The following is a 25,986-nucleotide window of genomic DNA, read 5'->3' on the forward strand; positions in this document are numbered from 1 at the left end:
AGATTAATTTTCCAATCTTATCTGTGCTGTTTCTCGGAGTGATCTCACTTAATTCTATCCTCCTATTTTCTCCCATTAACCCCACATATCGTTTTTATTCAAATAATCATTTAATGTCTTTGTGTATGCCATGATGAACCTGCTTCCATCAACTTTCAGGGAGCACTCTGCGGATTGGAGGGTGGCTAATGTTGTACCACTTTTTAAGAAAGGTGGGAGAGAGAAAGCAGGAAATTATAGACCAGTTAGTCTGACCTCAGTGGTGGGAAAGATGCTGGAGTCTATTATAAAGGAGGAAATTATGACACATCTGGATAGTAGTAACAGGATAGGTCAGAGTCAGCATGGATTTATGAAGGGGAAATCATGCTTGACTAATCTTCTGGAATTTTTGGAGGATGTAACTCTGAAGATGGACAAGGGAGATCCAGTGGATGTAGTGCACGTGGACTTTCAGAAAGCTTTTGATAAAGTCCCACATAGGAGTTTAGTGAGCAAAATTAGGGCGCATGGTATTGGGGGCAAAGTACTAACTTGGATTGAAAGTTTGTTGGCTGACAGGAAACAAAGAGTAGTGATAAACGGCTCCATTTCGGAATGGCAGGCAGTGACCAGTGGGGTACCGCAGGGATCAGTGCTGGGACCGCAGCTTTTTACAATATATGTTAATGATATAGAAGATGGTCATAGTAATAACATGAGCAAATTTGCTGATGATACTAAGCTGGGTGGCAGGGTGAAATGTGAGGAGGATGTTAGGAGATTATAGGGTGACCTGGACAGGTTAGGTGAGTGGTCAGATGCATGGCAGATGCAGTTTAATGTGGATAAATGTATGGTTATCCACTTTGGTGGCAAGAACAGGAAGGCAGATTGCTACCTAAATGGAATCAATTTAGGTAAAGGGGCAGTACAAAGAGATTTGGGTGTTCTTGTACACTAGTCAATGAAGGTAAGCATGCAGGTACAGCAGGTAGTGAAGAAGGCTAATAGCATGCAGGCCTTCATAACTAAAGGGGTTGAGTATAGAAGCAAAGAGGTTCTTCTGCAGCTGTACAGGGCCCTGGTGAGACCACACCTGGAGTATTGTGTGCAGTTCTGGTCTCCAAATTTGAGGAAAGACATTCTGGCTATTGAGGGAGTGCAGCGTAGGTTCACGAGGTCAATTCCTGGAATGGCGGGACTACCTTGCACTGAAAGACTGCAGCGACTGGGCTTGTATACCCTTGAGTTTAGAAGACTGAGAGGGGATCTGACTGAGACATATAAGATAATTAAAGGATTGGACACTGTGGAGGCAGGCAACATGTTTCCGCTGATGGGGGAGTGCTGAACCAGAGGATACAGCTTAAAAATACAGGGTAGACCATTTAGGACAGAGATGAGGAGAAACTTCTTCACCCAGAGAGTGGTGGCTGTGTGGAATGCTCTGCCCCAGAGGGCAGTGGAGGCCCAGTCTCTGGATTCATTTAAGAAAGAGTTGGATAGAGCTCTCAAAGATAGTGGAATCAAGGGTTATTGAGAGAAGGCAGGAACAGGATACTGATTAAGGATGATCAGTCATGATCATATTGAATGGTGATGCAGGCTCGAAGGGCAGAATGGCCTAATCCTGCATCTATTGTCTATTGTCACTCCAACCCAATGTGTGAAAAAGATTTTCCTCACATCACATGTTTTTTTGTGAATTACTTTAGCTTTGTGTCCTCTCCATCTCATTCCTTTTTCAAGTGGAAATAATTTCTCCCTAACTGCTCTTGATTTTGAAAACTTCTATCAAACCACCTTTCAACTTTCTCTTCTCCAAGAGAAAGAATCCCATCTTCTTCAGTATAGCTTCGTCACTGAAGTTTCTCATCTCTGGAACAATTCTTGTAAACCTCTTCTGAACCCTTTCTAATGCCTTCAGTCTTCATAAATTGCAGCTCCTAGAACTATACATAAAACTTCAGCTGATATGTAATTAGTGTCCTTTATAACTTCAAAATGTAACTTGTTTCCTCTTGTACTCTATGCCCCTATTAGTAAAGGCTGGATAAGGTCAGGTTTATAAACTGCTGTTTCAACCTGTCCTGCCACCTTTACTGAGTTATGCACATGAACATCCAGGTCATAGAGATCTACAGCACGGAAACAGACCCTTTGGTCCAATTTGTCCATGCCAAACACATAACCTAAATTAATCTAGTCACATTTTCCAGCAATTGGCCCATATTCCTCTAATCCCTTCCTATTCATATACCCATCCAAATGCCTTTTAAATGCTGTAATTGTATCAGCTCCTACCACTTCCTCTGGCAGCTCATTTCATACATGTATTACATGAAAACGTTGCCCCTTAGATCTCTTTTAAATCTTTCTCCTCTCACCATAAATCTATGTCCTCTAGTTCTGGAGTCCCCCACCCTGAGGAAAAGATCTTGTCTATTTACCCTATCCATGCCCCTCATGATTTTGTAAGCCTCTATAAGGTCACACCTCAGCCTCCGACGTTCCAGGGAAAACAGCTACAGCCTGAATTCAGCCTCTCCCTCTAGCTCAAACCCTCCAACCTTGGCAACATCCCTGTAAATCTTTTCTGAACCCTTTCAAGTTTCATAATATCCTTCCTATACCAGGGAGACCAGAATTGAACACAATATTCCAAAAGTGGCCTAACCAATGTCCTGTACTGCCGCAACATGACCTCCCAACTCCTACACTCAAATGTTCTGACCAATAAAGGCAAGGACACATTATATCTGTGATTCCACTTTCAGGGAACTCTGAACCCGCATTCCAAGATCTTTGTTCAGCAACACTCCCCAGGTCCTACCATTAGGTGTATAAGTCCTGCCCTGATTTGCCTTTCCAAAATGCAACACCTCACATTTATCTAAATTAATCTCCATTTGCCACTCCTTGGCCCATTTGCCCATCTGATCAAGATCCTGTTGTACCCAGAGATAACCTTCTTTGCCGTCTGCTACATCTCCAATTTTGGTGTCATTTGTAAACTTATTAACTACATTTCCTATGTTCAGATCCAAATCATTTATATAAATGACAAAAAGCAGTGGACCCACAATTGATCCTTGTGGCACACCACTGGCCACAGGCCTCCAGTTTAAAAGCCAACCCTCTCATACCACCTGTTTTCTACCTTCTGACCAGTTCTGTATCCAAATGGCTAGTTCCCCCAGATTCCACCCTGCTAATCAGTCCACCAAGAGAACCCTTGTCAAATGCCTTACTGAAGTCCATGTAGATCACATCCACCGCTCTGCCCTCATCAATCCTCTTCATTACTTCTTCAAAAAGCGCAATCAAGTTAGTGAGACATGTGCACAAAGTCATGTTGACCATTCCTAATCAGTCCTTGCCTAACCAAATATATATAAATCCTGTCTCTTAGGATTCCCTCCAACAACTTGTCCACCACTGATGTCAGACTTACCAGTCTATAGTTCCTTTGCTTTACCTTACCACCTTTCTTAATTAGTGGCACAACGTAAGCCAACCTCCAGTCTTTGACACCTCACCTGTAACTATCAATGATACAAATATCACAGCATGGGGCCCAACAATCACTTCCCTAGTTTCCCACAGAATTCTAGGATACACCTGATCAGGTCCTGGGGATTTATCCACCTTTATGCAATTTACGACATACAGAACGTTCCCCTCTGTAATATGGATATTTTTCAAGATGTCACCATCTATTTCCCCACTTTCTATATCTTCCATGTCTTTCTCCACAGTAAACATGGATTCAAAATCCTTATTTAGTATCTTCCCCCTCTCCTGTGGTCCCACACATGGGGTGCCTTGCTGACCCTTAAGGGGTGTTATTCTCTCCCCAGTTACCTTTTTGTCTTTAATGTATTTATAAAATCCCCCTGCTTCTCCTTAACCTTATTTGCCAAAGCTATCTCATGTCCCCTTTTGGGTCTTCTGATTTTCCTCTTCAATATACTCCTACTGCCTTTCCTGACATGTGCTTCCTTCTTTTAACCAAGTCCTCAATTTCTCTAGTCATTCAGCATTTCCTACACCTACCAGCCTTGCCTTTCACCCTACTAGAAACATATTATCTCTGGACTCTCCTTATCTCATTCTAAAAGGTTTCCCATTTTCCAGCTATCCCTTTATCTGTGAACAACTTTTCAAAGTTCTTGCCTAACACCATCCTTCTGCTCATGTACACTTGGAGTTGCACTCCCGAATGGATATTGCCTTTCCATATTCTTCCTAACAAAGTGCATGACCTGACACCTCTCTGCAATGAAGTTCATCTGCCATCTATCTATGCATTCTACCAACTTGTCTATGTCACATTCCTGATAAAGGGTTTATGCCCGAAACATCGACTCACCTGCTCCTCGGATACTGCCTGACCTGCTGTACTTTTCCAGTGCCACACTTTTCGACTCTGATCTCCAACATCCTCACTGCAGTCCTCACTTTCTCTCTATGTCATTTTGAAGTTCTATAATATTCCACTCATGTTTTACAATGTTTCCACGTTCCACACTGTCCAAACAATTTTAATATCGTACTTTATTTTTATATATATACACACACACACACACACACACACACACACACACACACACACACACACACAAAAAAGCACGGGTCCTAACACGGACACCAGGAAACTCCACTTCAAGCCTTCCCCAAACTCACATTATCAGCCCACAAAGACATTTATTAACCAATGCGACCTGTTTCCTACCTCTCAGCTAATTTTGTATCTAATGTATGACTATTCCTTTTATTCCACAAAGTTTGCTCACAATCTATCATGTGATACTATATTTAAATATTTCCAGAGTCCACACAGAAAATCAACAGCATTGGCCTAATCAACCTTCTGTTAGTTTAAAAAAACTCCAATACAGTTACCAAATATAATTTTCCCTTAACAAGTCCTTTCTAGCCTCTTCACTTAACCTGCATTTGTCCATGTGACTCTTAAGTTTACTCCAAATTGTTGTTTCCAGAAGTTTCCCAACAACTGACGTTAAACTAACTGATCTATAGTCGCTTGGCATTTTGAACAAGGCTGTACCATTTACAAATCTCCTGTCCTCTTATATGACCCCAAGGAAGTCTTAAAAATTATTGCTTGCACCACTGCAATTTCCACTCTCACTTCTGTCACTATCCTTAGATGGATATGTCCCTTGTCCACTTTAAGTACAGTAAGTCCATTCAATACCTTCTCAACTATAAACCAATCAAGCAACTGAACTTCCTCAACTTTCACCATGGTAGAGGTAGCATCTTTCTCCTTGGTAAAGACAAATACAAAGTATTCATTCAGTGCTTTCTAAGAAATTAATTCGTGGAATCTGGGTTTTGTTGGTTGGGTCAGCATTTATTGCCCATCCCTAATTGCCATTAAGAAGGTGGTGGTGACCTGCTATCTCGAACAGCTGCCTACTATTTGGTGTAATATTATGAGATGGAGATAGACAGCTGAACCAAATCAGTCTTTCTACCTCTGTATTTACTACAAGTAGAACTACAACTTTCAAAAGATCCTCAAAATGGATCCCAATGGTCCCTAATCAGACTTTTGAAATGACCAATCCAGGACTGAGTGAATAATCAATTCCAGACAGCCGTTTTTATCTTAAACTGAAGACAACTTGGAATTTTGTATATAGTTCTGGTTGCCATATTTCGGGAAGTCAAAGTATTGGTGCAGAGGAGATTTACCAGAATGTTGCCTGGTCTGGAGGGAAGGTCTTATGAGGAAAGGCTGAGAGACTTGGGTCTGTTCTCATTGGAAAGAAGAAGGCTAAGAGGGTATTTGATAGAGACATACAAGATTATCAGAGGATTAGATAGGATAGACAGTGAAAGTCTTTTTCCTAGGATGATGATACCAGCTTGTACGAGGGGGCATAACTACAAATTACAATTTAAGACAGATGTCAGAGGCAGGCTCTTTACGCAGAGAGTGGTAAGGGCTCTACCTGCTAACGTAGTCAACTCAGCCACATTAGGGAGATTTAAACAGTCCTTAGACAAGCACATGGATGATGACGGGTTAGTGTAGGGAGACGAGCTGAGAATAGTTCACAGGTCGACACAATATTGGGAGCCGAAGGGCCTGTTCTTCGCTGTATTGTTCTGTTCTATATTCTATAACAATTTATCAAAAATATATTAACATTGGCAGAGTAAAATTAAACAACAAAATAATCCAACTATTCTTTGCTCTAAAGCCTTCAGGCTTCCTTTTCAGCCCCAATCACACAAAAGGCAAACAAGCAAACACAGTTAAGGGATAAATAAAAGAAACTAACAAAACTGACCAGATTATTTCAGTGGTTTTCAACGACTCTTATTACAGACATAAATTGTGGATCTTGGCTGATTTTCTGAAGATGTTGATCAGAGTCACTTTTACAGTTCACTCGGATAAAGGCACCAAATAAGGTCTTTTCCAGACTTGCTGAATCTAATTCACAACAATGGCTAACTTCTGCTATCTGTTTAAACATAATATTCTTCTGTGGTGACAAAGCACCTGCTGAATCTTTTTATCAGGAACCAACCTACAATTAATTTACAACGTGGCCTCATCAATAAACAAAACTTGTTGGGTCTGTTTTCCTTTTAACATAAGCTTTTACCCACAATCCAAAAGTTCAGGGTTTCCAGTTCACAACTCCAAACCAAAATTGATACAAGAATAAAAATAAAATTAAAAGTAATGAAAAATCAGTAGGGGCTCAAACATTAGGTACACCCAGGGGAGTTCCAGGATTTTGATCTCATGACGTTAAAGGAGCAGCAATATATTTCCAGGTCAGGATGGTGACAGGTCAGGATGTTGCCATGTATCTGCAGCCCTTGACAGTCATGCTGCCTGCCTTCACATGCAAATCCCCTTTTTGATCAATAATTAGCTCCCCTTTCAACATTCACATGTATAGACTTTGGAGGTCCCCTTTACATTAGCAACCACATTTTTTTGCTTTCTCTTAATCCCTCCGAACATTTTATTTTAAATGAACAATTTAGAAGATTAAAGAATCTTGCTGCAAAAGGCATATTCTGAACACTGGTACATTTTCTGTTAAATAAACCAGTTATTATTCAAGTTATTGTGCTATCAGCCAGCTTAAAGCACATTAAAGGTGGAGGCTCTGACAATGACTCTATCAAGAAATAACCAAACTTTGACAATATCAAATGTCAACAGGCCAGAATTCTCAAAAGCGAATCATCATCTAATGCACTTAAATAACCGAAGAACACTAAATTATCCCAACAATTAAGGAGAGTCAAGGGGCAGAGTTGACTTTGGTAGCCATTACAAAAGAGAAAGTGCTATAAAAGCTAAAAGGTAAAACAAAATGATAAATCTCCTGGCCCAGATGGGCTACATCCAAGAGTTCAGAGGAAGGTGGCTGAAGAAATAGCGGAGACGTTGGTCTGAATCTTTCAAAAATCACTGGAGTAGGGAAAGTCCCAGATGATTGGAAAATCGCTGTTGTAACCCCCTTGTTCAAGAAAGAATCAAGACAAAAGATTGAAAATTACAGGCTGATTAGTCTAAGTTTGGTTGCAGGTAAAATTCTAGAATCCACCGATAAGGATGAGATTTCTAAATTCTTGGAAGTGCAGGGTCAGATTAGAACAAGTCAGCGCCTATTTAGTAGGGGGAAATCATGCCTGACAATCCTGTTAGAATTCTTTGAAGAGGTAATAAGAGGTAATAATTAGATCAGGGAAACTTGGTGGATGTTATCTACCTAAGAGTTCCAAAAGGCCTCTTATAAGGTGCTTCACAGGAGCCTGCTGAGTAAGGTGCGGGCCCATTGTGTTCGAGGTGAGCTACTGGCATGGATTGAGGATTGGCTGTTTGACAGAAGGCAGAGAGTTGGGATAAAAGGTTCTTTTTTGGAATGGCAGCTAGTGACAAGTGACAAGTGGTGTCCTGCAGGGTTCAGTGTTGGGGCTGCAGCTGTATATTAATGATCTGGATGAAGGGACTGGGGGCATTCTGACAAAGTTTGCCGATGATACGAGGTTAGGCAGACAGGCAGGTAGTTCTGAGGAGGTGGGAAGGCTGTAGAAAGATTTAGACAGTTTAGGAGAGTGGTCCAAGAAATGGCTGATGAAATTCAATGTGAACCAATGCGAGGTCTTGCACTTTGGAAAAAGGAATACAAGCATGTAATATTTTCTAAATGGTGAGAAAATTCCTAAAGCCAAAGTACAAAGGGATCTGGGAGTGCTAGTCCAAGATTGTCTAAAGGTTGACTTGTAGGTTGAGTCCGTGGTTAAAAAGCAAATGTCATGTTGTCATTTATCTCAAGAGGGTTAGAATGTAAAAACAACGATGTGCTACTGAGACTTTATAAAGCTCTGGTTAGGCCCCATTTAGAATACTCTATCCAGTTTTGGGCCCCACACCTCAGGAGCACTGGAGCATGTCCAGCAGAGATTCACACGGATGATCCCTGGAATGATAGGCTTAACATATAAGGAACAGCTGAGGATCCTGGGATTGTATTCATTAGAGTTGAGAAGGTTGAGGGAAGATCTAATAGAAACTTACAAGATAATGCATGGCTTAGAAAGGGTGGACGCTGAGAATTTGTTTCCATCAGGCAGGGATACTAGGACTCATGGGCACAGCCTTAGAATTAGAGGGGGTCAATTTAGAATGGAAATGAGGAGACATTTCTTCAGCCAGAGGGTGGTGGGCCTGTGGAATTCATTGCCACGGAGTGCAGTGGAGGCCAGGATGTTGAATGTCTTCAAGGCCGAGATTGATCAATTCTTAATCTCACAAGGAATTAAGGGATAAGGGGAGAGTGCAGGTAAGTGGCATTGCAATGCCCATCAGCCATGATTGAATGGCAGAATGGACTTGGTGGGCCGAATGGCCTTACTTCCACTCCTATGTCTTATGGGCTAAACTAAGAGACTGAGTTTCGTGAGAATGGAGATTGAGTATCGATCACGTTGAGGAGTTTAAATCTTTAAATGATTTACTAAGAAGTTGAGGGAAACTATATTCTCTGGGGGAATCAAGGATGAAGGGACATAATTTTAAAATTAGATCTCTGTTCCATTTGCATATCAAAGGAATATCAACTGAAGGTAAGTACATAGAGTTGAAATACAGATCAATCATATCTAAATGAATGGCAGTGCAGGATCAAGGGATTGCACGGCCTACTCCTATTCTGTACCCTGATTGTAAGGCAGGATATTTGGTGAAGTTATTTTGTAAAATTCATGTATTTATGACACATAGCACAAAGCTATATTCCATAAACATGTCTTACCTCGGTGGTTTTCCTTCAAGCCTTCGCCTCCCTTCCATCTGCATTTGGATTTTGACCAGATCAGTTGGGCTGGCAAAAAATTGACCAATAGTACCAGACAGCATTCCTCCTACCACAGCTTTCCTGTCCAAAAATAAATAAAACATACCATTTGCATTTAATACTTAGTCTTGAAGTTGTTTTTTATTTCTATCAGTCTCTTGAGGATCTAGTTTCATTGCTTTATCACCTAGGTGAGATATGGCTGCAGTTAATCACTATCTCAAAGACTATCAATTATAAATTACAAAATAAAAACAGAAAACGGCAGAACTTATGGAAAAAGAAACAGAGTTACTGTTTTAGGTCAATGATGTTTCATTAGGACAACAATCAAATAACAGCCTAGTAGTATTACTACCAGACTACTGATCCAGTCACTCCAATAATGTTCTGGGGACCTGGGTTCAAATCCCGCTTGGCAGATGGTGGAATTTAAATTCAATACAGAATCTGCAATTTAGAGTCTGATGATGACCATGAAACCATTGTCAATTATCAGGAAAAACACATCTGGTTCACCTATGTCCTTTTGGGAAGGAATCTGCCAACCTTACCTGGTCTAGCCTACATGTGACTCCACATCCACAGCAATATGATTGACTCTTAACTGTTTGCGGGCAATTAGGGATGGGCAATAAATGCTGGCCTAGCCAGCAATGCCCGCATCCGATGAGTGAATTAAAAAAGCCTGAAGCATGTTCGCTGCATTGTGAAGTACACAGTTTTTGATTCTGATTTTAAATGTTCCAACCATCTAAATATCATTGACTCTTCTGAAATGATCTGACTGTGAAGTGACAAAATTCCTTACAACTGGGGGTCACCAGCTAGCTGTACTGCATCAGTATGGTTAGCTGAGTAACTATTAACTTAGTAAACAGATGTACTTAACACTTGTACTTCTCCTTTTAAACAACTGCTAAATTCACCTTCTTCGGACAAAGGTCAAACTTCATCACAAAGTTTATCTGAATCAGATCTGCTTCATGATTACAAAAAATTAGAATTTGCATTTATGTAGTGCCTTTCATGACATCAGGGCACCAGAAAACTGTATAGCCAATTAAGTACTTCTAAGTTTAGTTCCTGTTGTAATACAAGAATTGCGGCAGACAATATGTGCTTAGTCAACTCTCATGAAAAAAAAATGGGTTAATGAACCAGATTTATAAATTTAGATGGAGACAGTGAAGTTGTTTGTCTATCTGCTTGGAATGTTTTACTTTTGTATAATCCCAACTGGATGAGGCCATTGACCTGGATTTGAAGGATGACATTTTAACTGATACACTCAACCCTACCCTGCAAATGATCCAACATTTCCATCTTTGTGCAAAGTTACCTTTACCTTTTGTTTTAACCTTTTCTTGTCATTCCCTTACCTCATGATATTTTTCTTGTTGAGATGCCTATATCATTTTCACTTTTAGCTTATTTAAAGTACTTAGATGAAAAGCTCCAACTTTACTTCCGGGAAATGTCTGTTTTTAAGATAGCTATTTTATACTATTAATTGACAATATTAAGGAAATTAAGATCTGTGATATGTAATGTGAATATTGGCACTCCCAGCTTTTGTCATAGCAATGCACCAACAGTGTGTTCTTAGTTAATTTTGCCCTTGTTTCAATTTTTTACATTTTTTCAATTAATCAACGTTTTATACAGGGTCAAAAAGTGTGGCGCTGGAAAAGCACAGCTGGTCAGGCAGCATCCAAGGAGCAGGACAGTCGACATTTCGAGCATAAGCTCTTCATCAGGAATGTGAGAGGGGTGCTGACAGATAAATGAAAGGGGGGTTGGGCTGGGAGGAAGATAGCTAGGAATGTGATAAATGGATGAAGGCGGGGGTTGGTGGTGATAGGTCAGAGTGGAGGGTGGAGCGGATAAGTGGGAAGGGGTTAGGTAGGACAGTTCAAGAAGCCGGTGCCGAGTTGGAGGGTTGGATCTGGGATTGGGATGGGGAGATGAAGAAATTGATGAAATTAACACTGTTTCCGTGTGGTTAGAGCGCCCCCAAGATGAGGTGTTCTTCCTCCAGTCATCAGGTGGCTAGGATTTGGTGGTGGAGGAGGGTGCTGAAAATGTGAGCTTAATGTTTCAACTTGGAAAAATTGGACATTTGGAATATGAATGAACAGGGGGAAGAAAGAACTGTGTTTCCTTAAATAATCTACTAAGAATCATGATATTAAGTGCAGGAAGTGATGAGGAAGTGTAAATTAATGTGGGTGGATTCAATATCAAAACAGCTACAGAAAGAAAATTGAAGAGAAGAAATGAGTTGAGAGAAAGAAGAGAAAGATTTTCAAAATTTTCAGAATTAAAACCTGAAGGAATGAGGCCATTCATTTATTATAATTACTTTTCAGTGTCAGGAGGGTGATTGGGACCAATTAACATGTCACCTCATTAAAAGAGCATTTATACGAACATAAACAAGAATTTAACTTTCGGTGACACGTTTAATTATTTAAATAATTACTGGTATATTTACCATACAAATGAAAGGTATTTAATACTTTTTCATGCTAAGACTGGCAGTGAAATGGTGTTCATGCAAATCTAATGGAGATAACAATATTTGGATACAGTATTGCACACAAATAACAGTGATGCCATTAATTTTGTTTTTTTTAAACAACAAAATAATAGTCAACCTTTACTTTGAAGCTTACTGTTACCCAGTATACAAGACTAAAATTTCTTCTGAAATGAAAATTAGCACTTCATGCTCATGTTTCTAGTTTATTCTTTCTTCTCATTCTATGATAAATACATATAGTATTTCTCACTTGCATGCATATTTAAGCTTTCCAGTCGGGACTAAACTGTCACTCAAATATCACACACATATCCAGGAAATTTACTGATTTCAGCAATGTAACAAAGGTTGCTGGAAGGTGGGACTAGATTGGGATGGGATATCTGGTCAACATAGATGAATTGGACTAAAGGGTCCGTTTCTGTGCTGTATATCTCTATGACCTGTCTGCTACAAACATTACTGGGTATGATCCAGCAAACTGAACTACCCTAGATAGGTTGCCTCCCATAAATCAAGTTTATTAAAATAATATACTGGTTTCCTGATTTCCCCTGGTTGTGAAACCCCAACAACGTACATGTTATGAATCACTTACCTTAATGTGATGGACTGCAGAAAAAATTAAGCAGTCTGAGCTTTACAATTTTTTCCATCTGCTTAGGAAATATATTTGAAGTGACATGTTGTGTACCGATGATAACGTGAGGAAATTAAGCTAGCTATGGCCAAATTTAAAACAGCGCCTTATAGATATATATTCAAAGACAATTTCTATGATTTAAATTGCAACAGATTCTATTTTGCACCATCAAAGTCATACAGTACAGAAACAGACTCTTTGGTCCAACTTGTCCATGTTGACCATGTTTCCCAAACTAAACCAGTTGTATTTGCCTGTGTTTGGCCCTTATTCCTTGTCTCAGAAACCGCAACTACACTGGCACCACCCCCCACCTTTTCCTCCGTTACATCGATGACTGTATCGGCGCTGCCTCGTGCTCCCACGAGGAGGTTGAACAGTTCATCAACTTTACCAACACCTTCCATCCCGACCTCAAATTCATCTGGACTGTCTCAGACTCCTCCCTCCCCTTCCTAGACCTTTCCATTTCTATCTCGGGCGACCGACTCAACACAGACATCTACTATAAACCGACTGACTCCTACAGCTACCTGGACTACACCTCCTCCCACCCTGCCCCCTGTAAAAACGTCATCCCATATTCCCAATTCCTTCGTCTCCGCTGCATCTGCTCCCAGGAGGACCAGTTCCAATACCGTACAGCCCAGATGGCCTCCTTCTTCAAGGACCGCAGATTCCCCCCAGACGTGATCAACGATGCCCTCCACCGCATCTCCTCCACTTCCTGCTCCCCAGCCCTTGAGCCCCGCCCTTCCAACCGCCACCAAGACAGAACCCCACTGGTTCTCACCTACCACCCCACCAACCTCCATATACAGTGTATCATCCGCCGTCATTTCCGCCACCTCCAAACGGACCCCACCACCAGGGATATATTTCCCTCCCCTCCCCTATCAGCGTTCCGCAAAGACCACTCCCTTCGAAACACCCTCGTCAGGTCCACACCCCCCACCAACCCAACCTCCACTCCCGGCACCTTCCCCTGCAACCGCAGGAAATGTAAAACTTGCGCCCACACCTCCTCCCTTACTTCTCTCCAAGGCCCCAAGGGATCCTTCCATATCCGCCACAAATTCACCTGCACCTCCACCCACATCATCTATTGCATCCGCTGCACCCGATGTGGCCTCCTCTATATTGGGGAGACGGGCCGCCTACTTGCGGAACGCTTCAGGGAACACCTCTGGGACACCCGGACCAACCAACCCAACCACCCCGTGGCTCAACACTTTAACTCTCCCTCCCACTCCACCAAGGACATGCAGGTCTTTGGACTCCTCCATCGGCAGAACATAACAACACGACGGTTGGAGGAAGATCGCCTTATCTTCCGCTTGGGAACCCTCCAACCACAAGGGACGAACTCAGATTTCTCCAGTTTCCTCATTTCCCCTCCCCCCACCTTGTCTCAGTCGGTTCCCTCGAACTCAGCACCGCCCTCCTAACCTGCAATCCTCTTCCTGACCTCTCTGCCCCCACCCCACTCCAGCCTATCACCCTCGCCTTGACCTCCTTCCACCTATCACATCTCCATCGCCCCTCCCCCAAGTCCCTCCTCCCTACCTTTTATCTTAGCCTGCCTGGCACACTCTCCTCATTCCTGATGAAGGGCTATAGCCCAAAACGTCGAATTTCCTGTTACTTGGATGCTGCCTGACCTACTATGCTTTAACCAGCAACACATTTTCAGCCTTATTCCTCTAATCCTTTCCAATTCATCTACCTCTCCAAAGTCTTTTAAATGTTGTAACTGTACCTGCACCTTCTACTTCCTCTGGAAGTTCATTCTACACACAAAAGAGTTGCCCCCTCAGCTCTCTTTTAAATCTTTCTCCTCTCACCTTAAAAATATGCTCCCTAGTTTTGAACTCACCTATCCCAAGGAAAAGATCTTTGCTATTCACCTTATCCACACACCTCATGATTTTATATAACTCAATAAGATCCCCACTCAACCTCCTATGCTCTAGTAAACGAAAGTCCCATCCTATACATATAATCAAACACTCTTGTCCCAGTAACATCCTGCTAAGTCTTTTCTGAACTCTCTCCAATTTAATAATTTCTTTCCTATAGCAAAATGCAGCCTCACCAACATCCTGTACATCCTCAAAATGATGCCCCAACTCCTATACTCACATGGTCTGAGCAATGAAGGCATGCATGCTGTACACCTTCTCAACCACCCTATCTACCTGTGATGAAAAAGAACTATGTACCTGAAGCCCTAGATCTCTCTGTTCGACAACCCCACCATTAACTACATAAGTCCTGTCCTTGTTTGTTTTTCCAAAATGCAACACCTCACATTTATCCAAATTAACCGCCATCTGCCATTCCTCAGCCTAATTAATTGAGATCACTTTGTAATCGGAGATAAACTTCTTCATTGTTAACTTCACCACCAGTGTTGATGTCATCTGCAAACTTACTAACAATGGCTCCTGAACTCTCATCCAAATCATTTGTATAAATTACAACAAAAATGGATCCAGTATCGATCCCTGCAGAACAGCTCTGGTCACAGGCCTCCAGTCTGAAAAACACCCTTCGTCAACACCTTCTGACTCCTACTGTCAAGTCAATTTTATAACCAATTGAAAAGCTCTCCTGAATCCCATGTGATCCAACTTTACTAATTAGTCTACCATGCAGAACCCCATCATAACTGCCTTGAGAGTCTTGTCCTTCTTTATATATTTAATGTATGTGTAAACAGTGAATACTTTTAAAATAAATTTAAGGTATTTTTAAAAATCAAATCTGTGCATGCACATATAGAATACAGGCTTTGTATATTTTACTGTATTGTACTGTATAATATTTACCACAGTGGGAAATAGCCATCTTCATCCTTGTGAAGTACAGAATCACGGAGTTGCTCATAGGCAACCATCCTTACTCCTGAATACACTAGTACACATCGTAAATAAAAGAAAGGGTATCAGTGTAAATAAAAGTTACTTACAGAATATAAAAATTAAAAAAAAAGAGAGATTGTAATAATCTACTTTTTACTTTCTGGACAGTAGGCCTTTTCCCAGAGCTCATAAATATCCATCCCCAACATTAGTCTTCTTTCTTGTTATGTTTTCACTGGGTTACATGTGTCTTGCAGTTAAGAGGAAAGTGGATGACTTGCTTGCAAAGCCTGCATCAATTTTTCAAACAGCTGATTTTTTAAAAAATCATTCATTCAATGTAGGTCTTGTTGGTTGGGCCAACATTTATTGCCTGTCCCTAGTTGCCCTTGAGAAGGTGGTGGTGAGCTGCCTTCTTGAACCATCTCAATTCATTTGATGTAAATATACCCACAATGCTGTTAGCAAGGAAGTGGCAGAATTTTGACTCAGTATATTTCAAAGACAGGTTGGTGAATGATTTGGACAGAAAATTGCAGGTTGCCCAGGGCGGGGATCGGGCCTGGGTCCCTGGCGCTGTGAGGCGACGGTGCTGGCCACTGAGCCACCGTGCTTCCCAAAGATAAGTCTTTGAAAGATAGGTCAAATGAGGATTTAAAGGCTTTTGTGCTCCCTCTGACACCAGGTTTTCACCTCTGCATTGTCTGGTAGAAGTCTTTCAATGGGTTTGATGCTTTTCCAAATAAAGACATTCTCCATTTTGGGGCTGACCATAAATTAGCAGGAATGTACGTAAAATCTTTAGGGATGCTATGAAGACAGCCCTAAATGTAGTTCTCCAGGATCTCTCTCTCTGATTGGGTTTCAAGTAGATCAGTTGCTTTAGAAGATTCTCCTGATCCTCCGATGCTGCCTGACCTGCTGTGCTTTTCCAGCACCACACTCTTGACTCTGATCTCCAGAATCTGCAGTCCTCACTTTCTCCCAGTTACTTTAGGAATCTATGGTCAGGCATACAATGTCATATCTTGCCCAACGTAGCTGATTTGGAATAGTAAATACCTTGATGCTGGATTAATTGTCTTGGAAGATGATGTCGCTGTTGGAGTGTATTTCTTGCCATTGGGTTTGAAGGACCTTGTGTAGCCACTGCTGGTTTACTTCTTCAGTTCTTTGAATTGCCTTCTCCAGATTCCTGGCCAATCTGGTCTGGCCTGAACTCCATTTTCCTCTCTGTTCCACTACAGTTTAAGAATCTATCGTAGCCTTGGACATAATCAATGACTCAGCTTATACAGTTCTTTGGGGTAGAGAATTCTAAAGATTCTCAACACTCTGATAGAAGAAATCAGTCTAAGTAGAATGATTAAGGGACAATGATAATTATTGATTTGAACCTGGATGTTGCCTGGTCTGGAGGGAAGGTCTTATGAGGAAAGGCTGAGAGTCTTGGGTCTGTTCTCATTGGAAAGAAGAAGGCCAAGAGGGGATTTGATAGAGATATACAAGATGATCAGATGATTAGATAGGGTAGACAATGGAAGTCTTTTTCCAAGGATGATAACGTCAGTTTGAATGAGGGGATATTGCTACAAATTGTGGGGTGATAGATTTAAGACAGATGTCAGAGGCAGGTTCTTTACTTAGAGAGTGATAAGGGCATGGAATGCCCTGCCTGCCAATGTAGTTAACTTGGCCACGTTAGGGAGATTTAAACAATCCTTGGATAAGCACATGGATGATGATGATGGGATAGTGTAGGATGGCTTAGGTTAGTTTACAGGTTGGTGCAACATCGAAGGCCGAAGGGCCTGTTCTGCACTGTATTGTTCTATGTCCTCTGGTGTTCTCATACACCTACAGCCCTTACCTTCTAGGTGAAAGTGTCCATGGGTTTAGATGCTTCGATCTGTGAGACTTGATGAATTTCTGCAGTGTACCTTTCAGATGGTACACACTATTAGTGGGCGGCACGATGGCACAGTGGCTAGCACTGCTACCTCACAGCGCCAGAGACCCGGATTCAATTCCCGCCTCAGGCGACAGTCTGTGTGGAGTTTGCACATACTTCCAGTGTCCGCTGGGTTTCCTCCGGGTGCTCTGGTTTCCTCCCACAGTCCAAAAATGTGCAGGTTAGATGAATTGGCCATGCTCAATTGCCCGTAGTGTTAGGTGAAGTGGTGAATGTGGGGGACTGTGTCTGGGTGGGTTGCACTTCGGCAGGTTGGTGTGGACTTGTTGGGCCAAAGGGCCTGTTTCCACACTGTTAGTAATCTAATCCAAGTAATCTAATCATAACTGAGCATCAGTAGAGGAAAGAATAAATGTTTGTGGATGTGGTGCCAATCAAGCCAGTTGCTTTGTCCTAGATGGTCTCAAGCTTCATGAATGTGATATGAACTGCACTCATCCAGCTAGGTGGGGAGTACTCATCACACCCTTGTGCCTTGTCGATGGTGGGCAGGCTTTGGGGAGTCAGGAGGTGAGCTACTCCTCTTAGGATGCCTAACCTCTGACCTGCTTTAGTAGCCACAGTATTTATATGGCTAGTCTAGCTTAGTTTCTGGTCAGTGTTGATCCTGACAGTGTTGTATTCAATTATAATAATGTCACTGAATGTCAAGAGGCAATGATTAAATTCTCTTTTGTTAGAGATGATCATTGCCTGGCAGTTGGTGTGCACAAACGTCTTAGAGTCAGAACTGTACAGCGTGGAAACAGACCCTTTGGTCCAACTCGTCCATGCCAACCAGATATCCTAAATTAATCTAATCCTGTTTATTAGCATTTGGCCCATATCCCTCTAAACCCTTCCAAATGTCTTTTAAATGTTGTAATTGTCCCAGCCTCCACCACATCCTCTGGCAGCTCATCCCAAGCACGCACAACTCTATGTGCGAAAAATTTGCCCTTTAGATCCCTCTTAAATCTTTCCTCTCTCACCTTAAACCTATCCTTTTGGTTCTGGACTCCCCCACCCTGGGGAAAACACCTTGGCCATTCACCTTACTCATGCCCCTCATGATTTTATAAACGTCTATAAAGGTCACAGCACAGCCTATTCAGCCTCTCCCTGTAGCTCAAACTCTTCAGCCCTGGCAACATTCTTGTAAATCTTTTCTGAACTCTTTCACGTTTCACAATAACCTTCTTATAGCAGGGAGACCAGAATTGAACATAGTGTTCCCAAAAATGACATAACCAATGTCCTGTACAGCTGCAATATGACCTCCCTATATTCAATGCTCTGACCAATAAAGCCAAGCATATCAAACATCATCTTCATTATCCTATCTACCTGCAACTGCATTTTCAAGGAACAATGAGTCTGCAATCCAAGGTCTCTTTGTTCAGCAACATTCCCCAGAACCATAACATTAAGTGTCTATGTCCGGCCCTGATTTGCCTTTCCAAAATGCAGCACTCACATTTAATCTAAATTAAACTCCATCTGCTACTCAGCCCATCTGATCAAAGTCCCATTGATCTCAGAGGTAACCTTCTTCACCGTTCACTGCATCACCAATTTTGGTGTCATCTGCAAGCTTACTAACCATACCTCCTATATACACATCCAAATCAATTATATAAATGACGAGAAGCAATGGACCCAGCACCAATCCTTGTGGCATACAGCTGGTCACAGGCCTCCAGTCTGAAAAACAACCTCCACCACCACCCTGTTTTCTACCTTCGAGCCAGTTCTGTATCCAAATGGCTAGTTCTCCTTATATTCCATACTTGCTAATCTTGGTAACCAGTCTACTATGCAGAACCTTGTTGAACACCTTACTGAAGTCCATATAGATCATGTCCACTGCTCTGCCTTCATCAATCCTCTTTGTGGCTTCAAAGTTTGTGAGAAGATTTGTAGCTCGGGTGCTTGTTGTTGTGGGTCTGTTCGCCAAACTGGGAGTTTTTGTTGCAAACGTTTCGTCCCCTTTCTAGGTGACATATTCAGTGCTTGGGAGCCTCCTGTGAAGTGCTTCTGTGCTTATTCCTCCGGCATTTATACTGGTTTGAATCTGCCGCTTCCGGTTGTCAGTTGCTGTCCGCTGCAGTAGCCGGTATATAGGGTCTAGGTCGATGCGTCTGTTGATAGAATTTGTGAATGAGTGCCATGCCTCTAGGAATTCCCTGGCTGTTCTCTATTTGGCCTGCCCTATAATAGTGGTGTTGTCCCAATCGAATTCGTGTTGTTTGTCATCTGAGTGTATGGCTACTAGGGATAGCGGTCGTGTCATTTCGTGGCTAGTTGGTGTTCATGGATGCGGGTTGTTAGCTGTCTTCCTGTTTGTCCTATGTAGTGTTTTGTACAGTCCTTGCATGGGATTTTGTACACTACGTTGGTTTTGCTCATGCTGGGTATCGGGTCCTTTGTCCTGGTGAGTTGTTGTCTGAGGGTGGCTGTTGGTTTGTGTGCTGTTATGAGTCCTAGTGGTCACAGCAGTCTGGCTGTCAGTTCAGAAGTGCTCCTGATGTATGGGAGTGTGGCCAGTCCTTTGGGTTGTGGCATGTCCTCATTTCATTGTCCTCCCTTAAGGCATCTGTTGATGAAATTGCGCGGATATCCGTTTTTGGTGAATACCTTGTATAGGTGTTCTTCTTCCTCTTTTTGTGTAGTTCAGGTGTGCTGCAGTGTGTTGTGGCCCTTTTGAATAATGTCCTGATGCAACTTCGTTTGTGTGTGTTGGGGTAGTTGCTTTCGTAGTTCAGGACTTGGTCTGTGTGTGTGGCTTTCCTGTATACCTTCGTTGTGAATTCTCCGTTCGGTGTTCTTTGTACCATCACATCTAGGAATGGGAGCTGGTTGTCCTTTTCTTCCTCTCTCGTGAATCGGATTCCTGTGAGTGTGTCGTTGATGATCCGGTATGTGTTCTCTATTTCTGTGTTTTTAATGATTACAAAGGTGTCATCCACGTATCTGACCCAGAGTTTGGGATGTAATTGCGTTAGAACTGTTTTTTATAACCTTTGCATTACTGCTTCTGCTACGAGTTCAGAGATCGGTAAGCCCATGGGTGTTCCGTTGATTTGTTCATATATCTGGTTGTTGAATGTGAAGTGTGTTGTGAGGCATAGGTCCAGTAGTTTAAGTATGCCATCTTTGTTAATAGGTTCAGCATCCTGTTGTCTGTTGTGTATGTCCAGCAGGTTGGATATTGTTTCTCTGGCTAGGGTTTTGTCAATAGAAGTGAACAGTGCCGTTACATCGAATGAGACCATGGTTTCTTTCTTGTCTATGTGTATATTTCTGATGATGTCCAGGAATTCTTGTGTTGACTGTATAGAGTGTCTGGATCTGCTGATCAGGTGTTTCAGTTTCTGTTGTAGCTCTTTAGCCAGTTTGTGTGATGGTGTTCCTGGTAACGATACTATGGGTCTGAGTGGGATGTCTGGTTTGTGTACTTTAGGTAGTCCATAGAATCTGGGGGTGTTGTTGCTTTCCGGTTTCATTCTTTGTAGGTCAGTCCTGGTTATCTGTCCGTTTTTTTGTAGATTCCTCAGTGTGTTGCTTATCCTATTGGTGAGCTGTGGAGTGGGGTCAAACTCCCTCTTTTGGTAGGTGTTGGTGTCTGCAAGTAGTGCTTCAGCTTTTCGAATGTAGTCCGATTTGTCCAGTATCACAGTCATTCTGCCTTTGTCTGCTGGTAGTATGATTATGGTCTTATCTTTTCTTCAAAAAAATCATCAAGTTAATGAGACACAATTTCTCAAACACAAAGCCATGCTGACTATCCCTAATCAATCTTTGCCTTTCCAAATGCATGTAAATCCTGTCCATCAAGATCCCCTCCAACAACTTGCCCTCAACTGCTATCAGGCTCACCAATCTATGGTTCCTTGGCTTTTCCTTTCCACCTTTAAATAGTGGCACCTCATTAGCCAACCTCCAATCTTTCGGCATCTCACTTGCCCTATCAATAATACAAATATCTCAGCAAGGGACCCAGCCATCACTTCCCTAGCTTCCCACAGAGTTCTATGGTATACCTGATCAAGTTCCAGGGATTTATCCACCTTAATACATTATAAAACATCTAGCATCTCCTCTTCTGTAATTTGGATATTTTTCAAGATGTGGCTATTTATTTCTCCGAGTTAGCTAGCTTCCATGTCATTTGTAACATTTTTGGTCCAAACCTGGATATTGTCCAGAACATGCTGCGTTTTGACATGGACTGCTTCAGCTGTTATAAGACATCAAATAAAGAACGCTTTATTTCCTCAACTAGATCTCTGGCCTGCAAGTGGCACCATCCCACAGCAATGGCAGCCATATTCTTTCACATAATTCTGTTTGAAAAATTACTTTTGTGTAGTCTCAGGGAAATTTTGCACAGTATTGCATTGCAGCCCTAATTTTCATGAAGCTTTAATCATTTTTTGGATTCCCCACAAATATTTAGAATTCTACTTTACCACAAGTGTCTACAACTATGATATGAAGTATATTAGAATGATCCTGCATGACATAACCATTAGCTTAGCTGACTTTTGGAAAGCAAGTTAGGCTTAATATCATGTTGTACTGCAATGCAAAATAAACACAACCACAGGTACAGCAGAAATGAATGTTCCGCTAAACATCTGTAGATATTATAAAATCCAAAAGAAGCTTATCCATTCAGTGCTGAAAACAGACATTGCTGGAAAAGCTCAGCAGGTCTGCCAGCATCAGTGATGTGAAAGCAGAGTTCATGTTTTGGGTCCAGTGACCCTTCTTCGGATCAGTGATTAGGAGCACAAATGGTGCAACAGTGAAGTAATGATTCTGATACTTGGGTAATGATTACAATACATCAGAAAGAAAAAGTTCTGCTGAATATATTTACCTATATGTCTGCAGATGGCAGGAGTAACACCATTCCAGAGTTTGAACAGGCCCTCTTCCTTCACGATTCCAGCTGCTGTTTGAATCATTCCCCGATTAGGCGTTACTCTTTTACTGCCTCTAGAATGATGGGCAGCAGATTCTCCTTGGATCTGAAGTCTTGTTTTAGTCAAGTCAAATGGAAAAGTCACTAACAACATAGAAACAAATTAAAAACCAGTCAGTCATCAGTCAAGTAAGAAGCAAGGCAAATAAATTTGAAACAAAAACAGAGTAGTGCAGAAACACAGCAAGTCTAGTAGCATCTGGAGAGAGAAAATGGAGTTAACATTGATTCCACTGACTCTTCTATAACTTATTTGTTAATATCACATAAAATGCAACTCTAGAATGACATACTACATAACTGATCCTATCTACGTCCTGGGCCTGGAATTTTGCAATGGATTCTGCAGCATTTTCACTCTCTTTTTCCATAGAAAGATTGCATAGTATGAGATATCAAAAATCGCCCAAGTAAATTGAGAATACCTCCTGGACATTCTTTTTGCCTGTGCTTAATGGAGACAGAACGAATTATAAGTTTTATTTCATCTTTAAAAGCTGCCACTGTTGTAAAATTGTATTTTTGCGTCACCACTCTTAACACTAGTCAATATAAAACCGAATGTCAGATTGTAAATTAAATTATTTCTAAAATGCAGAATATATTTGTTTGTAAAGAAAATCAAGTCATAGTCCCATTCATGACCCCTCAGTTGTGCTGGTACTAATCTTGGGTTTCATTAAATGTCGCCATTATAAAACTGCAAATAAAATTCATCTGATCTACTTACATTGTCGATAAGACAATTTCAAATCCACAAAAATCTTCAAACAATAGTAGCTCTGAGAATATAGGTATTTAATATATTTGCTTTGTTGTAACAAACATTGCGCTTCAAGTATAATCCATTAATTATACATAAAAGGACACAATATGTTTGGTATTGTTTTTTGTTTCTACCAAGATACGTCTTTCTTGCTCTATCTCAATCCAGGGCTTCTTCAATCACATTGACCGTAAAACACAAGGTCAGAAATAGGCCATTTGGCCCATCCGTCTGCTCCACCATTCAATGAGATCATGGCTGATCTGATCATCTTCAACTCCACATTGTGTTTTCCCCATAACTCTTGATTCCCTTACAGATTAAAAACTTATCCCAGACTTGAATATATTTAATGACCAAGCCTTTAAAGAGTTCCAGATTCACTACCCTCAGAGAAGAAATTCTTCCTCAGCTCTATCCTAACTAGCTGGCATCTTATCCTGAGATTACGCCCTCTGGTCTTAGACTCTCCCACAAGTAACAACAGGTTGTACTTGTTTAGCACCTTTAACAAATGTAAAGCAAAAGCCCAGAAGTAGGCTAAATCCTCTGTCCGTGACCTGATAAAGATGATAGATAAAGTTGATAAAGATCAAAATAAAAATGTTTGAGACATTGCACAAAGAATGAATGCCAAAAGCAGCTGCGTATGCAGTTTTTAAGGTGTGCTTTCAACATGTCCATAATATCTCATCTGTCTCTAGTTCTGCAATTTTCCATTATACTTCAGTATTCATCACGTTGTCTTTTTATTCCAACCTCTTTGAACCCAACATTCAACATCATAGGGCTTCAGAGATCTTTGCCACATTCCTAAATGCTCTACCTACACTTTGGTTTATAAATCTCCACATTGTCGCAATATTGACACTGACAAGTCTTGTTATGTTTGGTTCTCTTTCTAAGTGTCTACAAGACATTAAGTCACTTTTTTCCTGCGCTTGCTTTATATCTGAATATGTCTTCCTACTTGTTTAATCGAAACTTTTATGTTAATCATAAATTTCCATTCTTGACCGCCTCAATCTCTCCGTATGTTAGTATTTACAAATTTAACAAATTTGCAATTGGTTGCTGTATCAAAATCACAAATGTGGCAAACAAAAGGGTCACAAGCTAGGTCATTTCAGATTTGTATTCTTTGCATATTTCATATCCTTGTTTTCCTCTGCATTCCCTTTTTATAGCTTTATTAGAAATGTATCCATAGTCATTATCAAAACACTTATTCCAAAAATACAGAAACATATATTTATATATAATACATAAATAACATTGATCCGAGAATTCGCACTTAATATTTTCAAAGACATAGAGCAGAATATTCCCTCTGAATCAACAATGGCAATTTCTCAGTTTAGCACTGCTCTCCTTCAGACTACCTATACATGGTCTTTCCATGATTCTATCGACTTTTGATGCTGGCATTAAAGGTAAAGTTGCCATAGTCCTACCATACCAGATGGCTACTCTCTCAGTAAAGAGAGAGAGATTGCTGGTAGTGGTGGAACCTGAGGGTCACTCATGTCTCAGACAAGAAGAGAGATTGAGAAGAGTCCATCATGGTAACCTCAGCATGTGCAGAAATTAAATCCACAGCACTCTGCATCAATAAATTTAACCAACCCCTCAGATGACATTAATGGGCCTGTGAAAAGAGGCTGGCAATGTTGAAAACTGGCTTGCTCCAATTCACTCTCCTTCAAATACACACACCGGCGGTAACTGTGTGCGCGAACAAATTTGCTCTCCCCCAGGCCTGGGCTGGTTTCTGTTTGTTTCGGGGTGGGATCAAACATGCAAAGTTAGTTGTTATCTATTGGATTATAAATGAGAAAGCAGGGTGTCCGAGCACCTGTCTCAGCCACAGCCGCGGCGCAGGCGGTCAGCATGAATTTGATGGGCAGAGAGTACACGTCCCGGGCAGGGCGCTGCTCAGACTCCCCGGTCTCCAGGCTCATTGCGATCAAACCAGCAGCGACCCGGATACAACTGACAAAGAAAAAAAAACAGGACAGCGCCGTCAGACAAACAACTACAAAATTATTTTTAACCGACTGAAGCTACAAAGTAACTCCCTCAAGACGGCCGAGCCCCTAGCGGTCCCAATGTCAACCAAAGGATCGGTGTGGAGTGGAGAGCCCCGGGCTGCACCGTGCTCTGCACACTCTTCCTCCCCACACACACACAGGCTACAGCAGCGCTCACTCCACCACAGTCAGTCAATCACTTACTGCTGGGAAAGCACCTTCCCAGCTCCCATTGCAACAAGACATGGGCAAAACAGGCCAAATCAGCTCAAATCTCTCTTTGCAAACTGCACAGTTTAGATTATATCACCAGTGACGAGCTAGGAACTAATTGCAGAGCCTGCACAACAAGGTTCCCTCTTTCCTGAGGTACTGTTCAGGCGGACTGTACGCATCTAATCTTTCACGTCATGTGGGCGTCGCTAGTTCTGGGCCAGCATTTGTTGCTCCATGTTCAGTCATTTTGTGTTGGTGAGCCGCCTTTTTGCCCTGCTGCAGACACTCTTGGTTGGCTTAGATACACCCACAGGGCTGCTGGGGAGAGGCTTTCCAGGATTTTGATCCTGTAACAGTGAACGAATGGAGGATATAGTTCTAATGGTGTGCAGATTCGGAAGGAACTTGCATGGGTGTGTTCCTGTGGGTTTGCTGTCTCCTTTACCTTGACGGTAAAGGTTGTGGGTTTGAAGGAGGAAACATTCTCGATGGAGAATGTGAATGTTTAATTTGGTGGTTAGAGTGCCAGTCAAGCAGTCTGCTTTGTCCTGAACGGTATCAAGCTTTGAATGTTGTTGGAGCTGACCCAACCAGAGACTCTAAACTACTTTTGCAGCCACAGTGTCCATATGGCAGTTCA

The 25,986-nt window shown here is 41.7% G+C and overlaps 1 protein-coding gene across 3 annotated transcripts in view; it reads right to left on the reverse strand.

The window, feature by feature from the left end:
* Positions 1-25,499, reverse strand: part of slc25a27 (solute carrier family 25 member 27) — a 39,423-nt gene extending 13,924 nt beyond the window's left edge. For all 3 annotated transcript variants that reach the window (XM_060821250.1, XM_060821251.1, XM_060821252.1), the window contains exons 1-5: positions 25,335-25,499; positions 24,956-25,092; positions 22,230-22,418; positions 15,361-15,445; positions 9,300-9,422 (exon numbers count right to left, since the gene is read on the reverse strand). In XM_060821250.1, coding sequence (XP_060677233.1) covers positions 9,300-9,422; positions 15,361-15,445; positions 22,230-22,418; positions 24,956-25,092; positions 25,335-25,363 — 563 coding nt within the window. In that variant the 5' untranslated portion in view covers positions 25,364-25,499. The remainder of the gene's footprint in view (positions 1-9,299; positions 9,423-15,360; positions 15,446-22,229; positions 22,419-24,955; positions 25,093-25,334) is intronic.
* Between the last annotated feature and the right edge of the window lie 487 nt (positions 25,500-25,986).

The sequence above is a fragment of the Hemiscyllium ocellatum genome, chromosome 3, assembly GCF_020745735.1.
Source record: "Hemiscyllium ocellatum isolate sHemOce1 chromosome 3, sHemOce1.pat.X.cur, whole genome shotgun sequence".
Lineage (NCBI taxonomy): Eukaryota > Metazoa > Chordata > Chondrichthyes > Orectolobiformes > Hemiscylliidae > Hemiscyllium > Hemiscyllium ocellatum.